Below are 12199 nucleotides of genomic sequence, written 5' to 3' on the forward strand. Positions count from 1 at the left end.
TCCTTCTATTTTTTTTTTACTGGCATCCACTTCATCTCGATCTTATATCGTCTTTTTAAAGCATAAATTGGTATCTAGGTCTAGATCTGGGCTATCTTGACTTGGGTTAGATTTAGATACATCTAGAGATTTTATATCTAGATCTCTAGATCTAGACTAGATCTATGTATTTTTCGTACGTAAAAACATTTTCTCTACATGGAAACGTTTCACGGTTAAAGAAAATTCATTAATAGTGATCATATACTCTAGGAAAGCATCTAGATTTAGATATCTAGACCTAGAGCCTAGATAATATAATAAAACAGCTAGATCTATGTAGATGAATAACTTTCAATAACACTAACAAAAAGTAACAGCTTTGTCTTTGTATTGATTCCAAATCTATTGATTTTTCAAGGGGGATAATATAAAAAAAATAATGATAGTAATTAGTGTAACTTAACAGACATCTTCATCAAATAAATTAAGTCTCTCTATGTTTGCTCAATATAGATCTATCTATTTCCTTATCATGATAAAATTGGCCATTCTGGACAAACTAGATAGATTCTTATCATTCTAGATCTATATAAAATCTAGATTAGATACAGATTGTGTGATTGTGAACAGTACTACTATCTAGACCTATATAAGAATCTAATCAGTCGATCATATATTATAATATTATATCGTCATAATTATTATAGATCTAATAATACTATTAATACCATCTACCTCAGTACCTGGTCTAGATTTTGATCTAAATCTAGATTTAAAATCTAAAAGAAAATAACAACTAGATTAGTCAACTTCTAAAGAAATTAGATCTAGTTCTAGGCCTACTGTTTTAGTGTTTAAAGTTAAAATGATTTTTACAAGACATTCTCCTGTGGACCTGTTTCGATTGCTTGCATTGATGCCTAGAATTATAACTCAGACTCAAGGCCAAAGATACAAGTCTGAAATACTATCACTGTCATTATCGCAATTGTTTATATCATTTACACTGTCACTGGTGGCACTTTCACAAAAGGGTAATTTTACCTTAATACATTTCTAGAATAACTAAATAATATATATAGATTAAGGCCATTATATTATGATTATATAGAGTAGGGGTTCTCAACCTGAGGATAACGGTCGACCCCATGGAGGTCGAAAGATCATTTTCCAGGGGTCACCTAAGACATTATAAATATTAATTTTTGGTCTATTCTAACGTGCAAATCTTGACATTGTACTAACTTTTTCCATTAGAAGCTACTATTTTTTATTGTTATAAATACAAGAATAGATGCTACGGACAACAGAATCAGAAAGATTTTTAAAATGATAATTGTTGCAGCATAATTATTGAACAGTTTAAATCAATGTAAATTAATGTATAATGTAATATGATGCCATTGTGGAATCGTATATAATATTATTTCTATGGTAAAGGGATTGAAAGTGGGGGAGGGGGGAACACTCTTCTCTCATGTTTCTGTTTTATGATAGTAGACACCTGCATCATTTTATGACGCTGATACTCTTAAAAACTGTACTTTACGCACACAGGAATCTCCTAGTAAAGTTTACGATCTTACAAGATAGAGATCTTCACACTGGTCTACATTGCATTTACAGCAGAGAATACTCTTTTAGGGTTAGTTTCCGGTGGACACAAAACAAACACAACAACTTTTTCTTTTTTTAAGGCACAGAATTGTTGTGGGAATTCCAATCCCAAATTTTGTCCTAAGAAGCAAACTTTGCAGTTAATATCGTCTTATAACCCTCTGTGTTGGACTCGGCATAATTTTAGTACATCTTTACAATTGATGCTTCCTCATTTCTTATAACCAACTCAGTGTCTTTCATAGTAGGAAGTTGCATGCATACTTTGTATAGGAGGAAACTTTTCGATCTTTGTTCAGTACATTTCTGAACCAATTGAATGAAGACATTTCAAGAGCTTCTGTTCATCTCTATGCAGAACCATTGATAGAATATTGCCTCAATGTTAAGTACAAATACAGCAACAAATAATAACCTAAGGTTTTCAAAGAAGCTTTTGACTATAATGTAGCACTTCTTTTGAGACAAGAAATATGATTTCAAACCAGGAAATAACTCCACTGCAGGAATCAGAGATATTAATATGCATCTGGTCTTTCCAAAGCTAAACATTCAGCATTGTCAAATTCAGAGACCTCATTTAAAGATTCCCGCGTGGACTGTATAGAAGAAGTCATTATTAATTTTCAACTTATTTCCTCAATTATAAGTAGACAGCATGCAGCATTTTTTTCTTATGGCATTGTGTACTATATGGGCAACATAAGGATCAAGAAGAAATGCCAAATACGGTAAACAATATTTAAAATTAGATTTTTTAATAGAAGCAGGTAATTTATAGACTTTTTCCATGAAAGTGGGACAATGGCTGTCCCGCCTGGACATTTTATGAAAAGCAGGGCAGGCTGTCAAAAGCGTGACTGTTCCTCCTAATTCAGGATATCTGGTCACCTTACCAAAGATCAATATTTAATATCTTTATTATTGATAGGTTATTTTAATTATAAACTGTTCTTAGATAAATATATCAGGCTGTTTTAATTATAAAATGTTCTTATTTGAAATTTCTTGACTACAATATTAAAAATATGGTATTATATTTTTAGTGTTAACTTTTAGATATATAAGAGATATATACTATTTCTATTACAGTTTATTTATACCATAAATGAATAAATTAATATATATATATATATATGCTGTAATTAGATTATAATCATTAAAAGCCACATATTACTATTCACTGTCTATGCCTGAAGCGGAAATTAGACTGCAAGATTAGGCTGGAGGGGGGATCCTAGAGACCAGTCCTGAAAAGTAGCATTTAACCCTTAAAGTGCTGAGCTGTTTTTCAGTGAGTGCAAACAAAATGGAATTACAATTCTGATGTTTATAGGGTAAACTACCATAAGCGTTTTAAGGGTTAATGTTACTCTACATATTAATATGATTTCGAATTTATAGAAGAAAAAAATAATTTTTGTCTGGAAATTGATATGTTGGAAGGTTCCACCATGTATATAATACTGTATGTATATAATAATGTTTCTGTTGACCATTGATCTTGGTCAAGTCAGTTTAAGAGACAAATGCATTGACAAGAGTAACAATCATTAATAATTATAAATAGCAGACATCAAAGCATAAAATTTTTTTTTTAAGGTTCAGCTGCTATTTCATTGCCCAGTTCATCCTCTCAAAGCCCAGTCCAGCTCAAACTAAACACAGCCTGTAATTCAGAAGCTATCATTGAATGGATTTTTCAAGCTCCAAATCCTTCTATATTAATTAAATGTGAACTGACATACTCAATAGTTGGACAGAATCAAGCACAAATCATCAATATATATTTGGACCCCTTGACACACACCTTTAATTTATTTAACCTAACTCAAGGGGTAAACTATTCAGTGTTTCTGGTTTGTGACAATTGGGGGAAAAGCAAATCCATTTTTTTCATTTCAGGTAAGCTATTCTGATTTATATAGTTCTTTTATTATAACTGATTTAAAAATCCATACACATATGCTGATTTGTTTCTGTGACCAAGGTTGACAAGGATTTTCTGTTGCCATCAACCTGACCAAGCTATTTAAAATTTGTCCATAATAGAGAACTCAATCTATTGAGCTCTGTTGTGTTTCTTTTGAGTCATCTCTTATTTATTATATAGCTCTTAACTAGATTTTACTGCTATCATCTATTATTACTCATTGCCCAGTATTGCTGACATTATTTATGTATTTTCTTATTTTATGATGTTGAGGTGTTCTTTAAGCACACATAAAGTAAGTATATTTACATATAAAAAACAAAAACAATAATGATCAAATTAGTCATCCAATCCAATATTAACTTGCTGCTTTACCCTATTCCCATAAAAGAGTGACTTCAAAGAGTCTATATATGAACTCAATATAAGAATATCAGTAAATATCTGTTGTACTCCAAAGTTTCACATAAATCAGCTTTTCTAACCAAAGAGATATTATATGAGTTTTTGGCACACCGGCACAAATCAGGCCTTGTCGTGCCCTTAATCCCTTAAGGGTTACTTCCCCTTTATAGCTCAACTGCTAAACCTTATACAATTAAGTTATTAAAAATAATGTCATATTTATGATTGATATAAATCTGTTTGATTAGAAAAATTTTTACCAATTGTTTTTGTTTAGCTTTTAGTTTTCTCAATGCACTATGATCCTATCACTTTCTCAATGCGCTATGATCCTATCACTTGTTTGGACCAGTTGTGAAAGGAGGTAGGGGTAGGAAAGAGTATGGTTGTGAATGTTTACATGATTGTTTTTAAAATGCATTCAAAATATTCACTCAGGGCTCGAGATTCCTCAAGGGGACTAATTCAACTTATACCACACATCTGTCAAGTACAATTTCTTTCCCTTGTTCAAGATACCAGACAAATAATTAATGACCAAAAATTAATTAAGGTTAATTTTTTTTTAAACTGATTCTTGTTTTGTTAAGTAAAAGAAATAATTGTGCAAAATTTTTACTGTGGGTTGAGTTTTGAGTTTAGGCACATCGACACAATTTAGGCCATGTCGTGCCCAGAATTTTTACTGTACAGACAGACAGACCAAGTGAGTTGATATAAGCTTTGTAAAAAAAAAACTCTTGTGATAAAAAAACCATGATGAATATATAGATCAGTGTTGACATTCAAGTCAAAACAATCTAAAAGAAAAACATCATCCCTTGCCTCTTGCAGTGCCAGGACAATCTTCATTTCTGAAGAAATATCAGATGCATATAAAACAAAGAGACAAATATTAAAATATTATTGCTTGAAAGAAAGTGGAAATGGTAACACAATAAGGAAGGATTTTCTAGCTATCAGATAATAAATCCTGGACATTCTAGAACATCCTAGAATCAACCCTACTGAAACAGGTACCTTCAATTATTAGGATGGGTTGTAAAGGCTGAATATTTAAGGTCATATTGTACTTTCCACATGACAATCTCATTAAACATTTGTTTTGGTCTTGGACCCAATGTTTTTTTTAGAGCAGCAAAAACATTAACTTATGCCCCATCAGCCAAACTTTTGCCAAATTTCTTGTACTTTCTAGTTAAAACCCATCTGTCAAACTTTTGCCCATTTTTTTTCTTGTCCTATTTTGTGGGCTATTAATGTTCTTTATAAAATACTAACTATAGTCATTTTTATTTTTAAGGATCAGTTTGTCAGCATGACCATCCTGTTACAAATGAAACATTAGAAGCTTTTGATACAGAAACTAATGCTCAGTTATCTTATGCTCAAACATCAAGCTATGATGCTGTGGAGTGGCCTATAGCTATAACATTTGCTGCAGCTGGTTTAATCATCTGTGCAGTTGTTGCATTTTATATGTGGAAAAAGTACCAAAGGAGGCAGAGGATTCTCAGAATATTTAGGTATGGTATGTCTTTATGACTAAAATAAATAATAATTAGCTTTATACTAAGTGAAAAATAATTATTTTTTCTAAACAATTTGTTTGTGCATTTAATTAAATAATATTTTTTCAGACAAGGCCAGAATGATCCCTTTCAAGCACTTTACAGTCCTACTCAAGATTCCTATAGCTTTTGATTTCAAAATGGTGATGTTCTAGAAGCTCATTTAATTGATTGAAATTCTGTGCAATAACTCAAGGAACTGAATGACATGTCACAAATCACTTTCAGTTATATGTATATACCAATAGGAAAGGAAATTACCATTCTTAATTTTTTTTTTTAATTAAAATATTTTATTATTATTGTAATTTTAATAATGTCCCATAACTACAGAGATTCTTGATATGTTCCTAGTGTTGTGTCGGTAAAAGATATCAAAAAGCATATATCTATAAAATATTTGCTATCATTACTTAGAAAACTGAAACAGACATTTATATCACATTCCTAATAATGCTTTTACATGTATCTGTACTCAATTTACAGTGTTATGTTATGCTGAAAATGAGCTCTTGAAATCAAAACAAAGCTTATTATTATTATTCATGGTGAGATATGCTTAGTGGAAGGCTGCAGATAGGCAGATCTTGATTTAAATTATGGACGGTATAGATTTGTATGTTCTTCTACTGTGTTCTCATTATTACATTGTTGGGTTCAAATAACTAATTCTATATCTGAGATAAGCTGCATTTTAGTTTCCAGATCAGGCAGCTCTCTGTATAGTTTTTGTTCTTTAGTAATTTTTGGGACCAGTGCCTAGTTGAGGCTTTTCAAAAGATAACCTGGTGACACTCCTCAAGGGCAAATTTCACAATGCCTCACATTCTTTGTAGTTTAAGCAGCCCAACTTAAACTTGCTTTTTTATTTTATACTCTATTCCAAATTTACAATTATTTCTAATAATAATAAATATTCACTTCAAAAAACATTTTATGTGGCTGTGAAGAAACAGTTGTGACTTACATGCTTAATGAGTGTATTTGTATACACTTTACTTTTTAAAAGTTATCTCAGTTTTGACCTATCTTTGCTGTAATCTTAAGTCACCCACTAACTCAATTCTTTCAATGGTTTGGGAATGATGCTTTTGAAAATGATATTAACTTTTTTTTCATCATAGACAGCAAACTGGCAAACTATTCTATGTACATATAGGCCTATATATAAATATATATATATAAATAAATAAATATATATATATATATATATATATATTAAATTATATTGTTTGTTGTATTGTTATTTATCTCCAAATAATCCTATTCTAGTCAACTGATATTTTAGATATTTATTCTAAATATTAGAGGCACTGTTCTTTTAATATTCTGCTTTCTATACACCAGCATAGCAAAGTATTTAGTTCAATAATATGATGGTGACTCTCTGCCCACTTAAGAAAAAAACCACATTGGCCATTTTGTATGTATCAGTACATTTACAATAGACATTCCAATGTACAATTCACCTTCAACAAGAAGTACTTGTATTAAAAGTAATTAGTGGCTATCTTTAAAAGACTCCTGTTAGTCTTGTGGCCAGGTTTAATGAACCAGGAAGGCTATACCACTGTCTCTATAGTGAACAGGTGATTTTTCATAAGTTGTTCTAAAAAATAGTAATGTATTATTTATAAATCACTTTGGAAACTGTTAATGCGAATGAAATATAGACAAAATGAATATAAGGAAGACAATAACTTATTTAATAAAATATGAATTGGCTTTTTTTTCTGATTAATACATTGATAACATGGAAATAATTTTTTATGCTCTTAACATTTTCAGCAGAAGACCTTGGATGCTAGAAGTTTCCTAATTTATTTTTATATTGTTACAAATAATCTGATGCACTGTATGAATGGAAGGATGACTCAACAACAAAAAAAAGTCAAATAAATTGTACATACCAATAATCATTAAAGACTAAGATTAAGTAAGTTTGCAGTTTTTCATGTTGTTATGCAGACCCAGACTTTATATAGTTTGCCAAATCCAAGGCCAGTACATGGCAGAAGTCAATTTAAGAGAACAGATTGCAGCGTTTAATTTGTTATAAGCCAATTTTATCATCAAATGAAACAAAAAGCCAGCTTGTAAATTCCTAGGTCATGACCAAGTACCAGTATTTCACATGAGCACCCAAACCCATTTGTGACCTGCATATTTTGCCAATATTTCATTCCTTATGTTAAAATTTCTCATATTTTGAAAAAAAAAGCAGCCTTTAATTTTACTTCCATTGTGCACAAATGTTTCTCTTTGACCTTATCTTTGTAATACTGGAGTTTGAAACTTTAGGATCAGCCTTGAGTATTGTTAGAGTAGTCAACAGTTCACTTCATAAGGATCAGCATTGAACTTTGTTAGAACTATAATACAGTAGTTCAATTCATTAGTTGACTTGGAAGTGAATCTAATTTTGGTCATTTCCTTTCAAACTTTATGAGTATGTGTTGTGATACGTGTGTTTAAAGTAATTTGTGTATTTATCTTTATCTAAATGTTGTTACTACTATGCTATTTCTGGAATATATCCTATTACTCGTTAGAAAAGATTTTCTCTCTTCACAAAAATAATTTTTAAAAAAATTGTTAGTTTAAGAGTCAAAGCTCTATAGTCTCCATCATGGTGTATTTGTGGACAATACATTTTGAAATGCAAGAACAACATTTTGCGTATATTGAACTAATGGCTAAGCTTGTTACATGCTTCATCCTTTTTTTAAACACAGTGCACGTTATCCCACATATGCACAATTCTAATCTAGGTTTGGGTTTTTGGCACAATTGAGGCCATGTCAAAATTCTAACAAAATGGAAACGATATGGTAGCAACATGTTTGAAGGTGTTATTTGGATGACCTTTCCACTCAGCTTATTAAAGCCTCTATACTACATCAACCTTAACAGTCGTCCACCTCATTTCTGTACAAAGGTCGATAACTCTAAATATATTTAGTTTTCTTCCTGTTTGGGAAGGTCAAGCTGAAGACATGTCATGAAATTGAGTGCCGGTCGCAGGCACTCGTTAGTGTTGTATAAGTGGTGTACATTTATATAATTTGTTTTCTTTCAGATTGTTTTGATTGAAAAAGAAAATGTAATGATCAAAATTGTACGTTCTATTCTATTGATGATTGTCAAAGTTGTATATGTCATTTTATTTCTTGTATTTAGAGAAACTGTTAATGCTTTATTTATTTGACATTCTGTTATCTGTCTTTTTTGTTGGAAATAAAGTTTAGACGTTGAAAAATCATTCGTTCTTTTACACTGCACTGTTTGTATTGAACTTATTTCAAGTGCATATCATTTTATTAGGCTATTAGTAGAGAAAGGTTGCCGGATGTATGTGCTAAATAACTACTTAGCAGGTCCAAATGTAACATTGCAGGAACACATTTACATTTTTCTATGCTTTATGATTGAATATTATGAATAACCATTTGATCACCAACATAAATAATCAAGACTATTTATAGTTTCACATTCTTTTTTTTATTCGCATTTTTTGTTTCTTTCCATGAGATGGTCATTTCACAGGGTTCGTTGATGTATTCATTTCCTAGCCATGTTTTTCCTGCTCCCCTAAGAGATAACCTTGCTTCAGAAGACTTGAAAAGAATCCTGCTCTAATCTGTTTCCAAACACACATGTTCCAATCACAGCAGTTTACAAGAGAAACTTCCATCTGTTAGTACTGTCATTCATCTTTTGAGGCCTCGGCTGTTGAAAATGATCATTTGTTACAGGATGGTTTAAGTTTATCATTTATTAGTGTACTTTTGGATCTTCTCGCTAGACTAGGGATAACTATCAGGTAGATGTCACAAAACTACAATGGGCAAAAAATAAAACAAAGTGAAGACCCGAGTCAAAGGCTTAGGTCAAATTTACAAATCTGTTCTATAATAGTTGTGAGATGGGCTTAAGAAGGTCAACACAACATAACTGTTTTAATTAGTTCGTCCTAAATACCCAGAGCATCAAGCATAAATGTGGAAATGTTTTAGGTTTTTCAGGTCGGCCTACAATAATAAATGTGCTTAAAACTAGAAACCAGCATTATCACAGCAACAAAATTCAACAGGGGCTACTCTGTCAACGGCGAGGATAATTTATATATATATATATATATCATAATAGGCAATAGCATTTGGACATTGTTGACTTCCGAATTATAACTTTAACTAGTCAGCTATAAATATTTTAATTAATAACCAAGTCATAAAGTTAGCTACAAATATGTTAGTTAATAACCAAGTCTTAAAGTTAGCTACAAATATGTTAATTAATAACCAAGTCTTAAAGTTAGATACAGATATGTTAATTAATAGCCAAGTCTTAAAGTTAGATACAAATATGTAAGTTAATCTCACTAACAACTTACTTTAGGCTATTATGAGATGATACAAAATTTTTACTTGTGATCGTCTACAAAAGAACTTTTAAACCATTAAAAACAGCTTGTCAAAGATACATTTAAAGCTAATAATAGCGCTGTTACAATATTAACTTGACATTCAATTAGAGAGTAACAACTAACAATATAGACAAGCTCCTGGCATTCACCACCAAATGTTTGGGACTTATACTTGGTGTCACATGGGCAACCAACATCTCAAGCCGAAGCATATGGGACACGATTCAGCAAACACCAGTAGAACAAGAAATGAAGAAGCAAATGGGGTTGGATTGGGCATACAATGTGAAGCACAGCAGACAACATTGCAAGACAGGCTCTAGACTGGAACCCAAAGGGGAAGAGACCAAAACACTTTTGGAGATCGTTTGACCAAGAAGCAAAGATGGCAGGATGGACATGGACTCCACTGGGAGGCAATGTCCAGAACAGAGTCCGATGGCAAAGTACTTATGCTCCACTGGGAGTCAAAAGGACTAAAAGGGTAAGCTTTTGAAAAAATATCTAGAGATAAATTTAATTGATTTGTAACCTATCTAGATCTAGTTTAATGGTTTTAAATGAATTTGACATACATTTTAGACAATTAAATTTTTGTTTTCATTCGCCATTTTCTTCTAAAAAATATGGTACTAAAACTATTCATAAATATAAAAAAAAAATACAAGCTAACAAAATATAAATATGTTTATAATATTCTTAAAAATAAAATACAAATACGTTTTTAGTATTTTAAAAATTATGACTTTGATACATCTTCTATTTTGAGTTATGTTAGCATGTTTATAAATAAAACATTTACACATTTGTGTTATGGCTGTTTACTTCCCATTGCCATTAAAACAAACGCCTCAAGAACCTCCGAAATAATTCGTTTGCCCCATTGATAGTGAATAATGCCCAATGTTAATGTATGATGGATTATCTGAGCTGACAGCGGTAACTAGGAGCATAATATAGAGCAGTGTTTCCCAAACTTTTTCCTTAACGGAACACTTCACACATTCCAGTAGTTCATGAAAAAAACCTAGGCCTATTCAGATTTAGGGTTCCGCGGAACACAGTTCCGAATACATCGATATCAGGGGCGGACTGGGTGTCAAAATCGGCCCTGGCATTTCTATAAAATTCGGCCCACAAGTTCTCTATCATGTGATGGGCATCCATTTCTAGGTGTATCGGTCCATAAAAATCATTGTTAAGTTTGATAATGTATCGATATGCATGCATACAGTGAACTCTATACCTTAATAAGCAATATAGCGTCTTTTTAAATCAGCAATTATGTAGGCCCTAAAGAGATGAAGCCTACTAGTAGCACTGTTTACATTCTACATTTTATTTTCGGAAAATGTGTTACATTAAAATAGTATTACACTGCAATGTCTGTGAAAGATTTTTTTTTAAACACGACGCTCAGAGGGCCTTTTATAAAAATAACATAAGAATATTATAAAACCTTTAACATCTTGATATGTGCCATAGTGACTTCGATCAGGCCATTTCGGTGGCCCTACCGGCCCATTTGGGTACCGGCCCACCGGGCATTTGCCCAAATGCCCATATAGCCAGTCCGCCCCTGATCGATATCCATAGACAGCTGGCATACGACAATGTATATGTGTGTAGTCTTGCGAATTGATATTTCTGTTTAACAAAACAATATTGTGTCAGCTTTGTGTAATGAGACTATTCTGTAACCTGTTCATATTTAAATAAATATTACATTTCGACTTAGGGCTTACTTCTCAAGGTGACAGCTGATAATTGGAAACCTTTTTTTTTTTGTCTATTGCCGGTCACAACTAAAGTAGTTTACTTATCTTCCTAATATATCAACATGTTATTCTATTGCCTTCTTTATCAAACATTGCCTAAACGCCTAAAGATTCGTTACGTTCACATTTTTTTCTAGGCATGCACGGGCAGTGTGACTTTTTATGTCGGATGGACCATTGGCAGGCGGAGATTATTATTAACTAGTCATGAATCAGGTCTGCAAGCCGGATATCAGATGTGTGTGCCTGTGTGAGTGTGATATTTGTAGTACCGTACTTTCTTGGCGTCTTTCAACCTCGTATCCCTACATATCAGTATATCAATAGGTTTGTCCTTGAAAGCTCACCCGATTCTGTCATGATCATGAAGTAAAAAATAAAATGCACTAACCATCTGGATTCTCACCACCTTCCTCGTTTCCCTTTGCGTCTTCTCCGGCTTCGGCAGGCGGGTTTTCAGGCTCCTCCTTGAAAAAAAAAAGGATAA

At 32.1% G+C, this 12199-nt stretch overlaps 2 protein-coding genes across 13 annotated transcripts in view; one reads left to right on the plus strand and one right to left on the minus strand.

The window, feature by feature from the left end:
* Positions 1-8: 8 nt before the first annotated feature.
* On the plus strand, positions 9-8770 carry LOC106066423 (uncharacterized). 9 transcript variants are annotated; one of them, XM_013225454.2, is made up of 5 exons: positions 9-70; positions 862-1016; positions 3202-3504; positions 5241-5463; positions 5578-8770. In XM_013225454.2, the coding sequence occupies exons 2-5, from the start codon at positions 899-901 to the stop codon at positions 5639-5641; spliced, it is 708 nt and encodes a 235-aa protein (XP_013080908.2). In that variant the 5' UTR covers positions 9-70; positions 862-898; the 3' UTR covers positions 5642-8770. The 9 variants fall into 9 exon arrangements, with proteins under 9 accessions (XP_013080908.2, XP_013080899.2, XP_013080889.2 ...); XM_013225445.2 differs by having other exon boundaries at positions 16-105; XM_013225435.2 differs by having other exon boundaries at positions 34-105; positions 834-1016.
* Positions 8771-8986: 216 nt separating this feature from the next.
* The window catches only part of LOC106066445 (neurofilament heavy polypeptide-like), a 34076-nt gene continuing 30863 nt past the window's right edge, over positions 8987-12199 (minus strand). For all 4 annotated transcript variants that reach the window (XR_008777858.1, XR_008777859.1, XR_001217550.2 and 1 more), the window contains 2 exons: positions 12104-12179; positions 8987-9237 (listed from right to left, as the gene is read on the minus strand). The gene's annotated coding sequence lies outside the window, so the exon portion shown is untranslated. The remainder of the gene's footprint in view (positions 9238-12103; positions 12180-12199) is intronic.

This window comes from Biomphalaria glabrata, chromosome 5 (assembly GCF_947242115.1).
Source record: "Biomphalaria glabrata chromosome 5, xgBioGlab47.1, whole genome shotgun sequence".
In the NCBI taxonomy this organism is placed as follows: domain Eukaryota; kingdom Metazoa; phylum Mollusca; class Gastropoda; family Planorbidae; genus Biomphalaria; species Biomphalaria glabrata.

Excerpts from the sequence above, each read along its gene's own strand:
- LOC106066423 (XM_013225435.2), top strand. The coding sequence starts at position 848 with ATGATTTTTACAAGACATTCTCCTGTGGACCTGTTTCGATTGCTTGCA. Across the intron at positions 1,017-3,201 it reads GGTGGCACTTTCACAAAAGG|GTTCAGCTGCTATTTCATTG; the intron begins GTAATTTTACCT and ends TTTTTTTTTAAG. Across the intron at positions 5,464-5,577 it reads AGGATTCTCAGAATATTTAG|ACAAGGCCAGAATGATCCCT; the intron begins GTATGGTATGTC and ends ATATTTTTTCAG.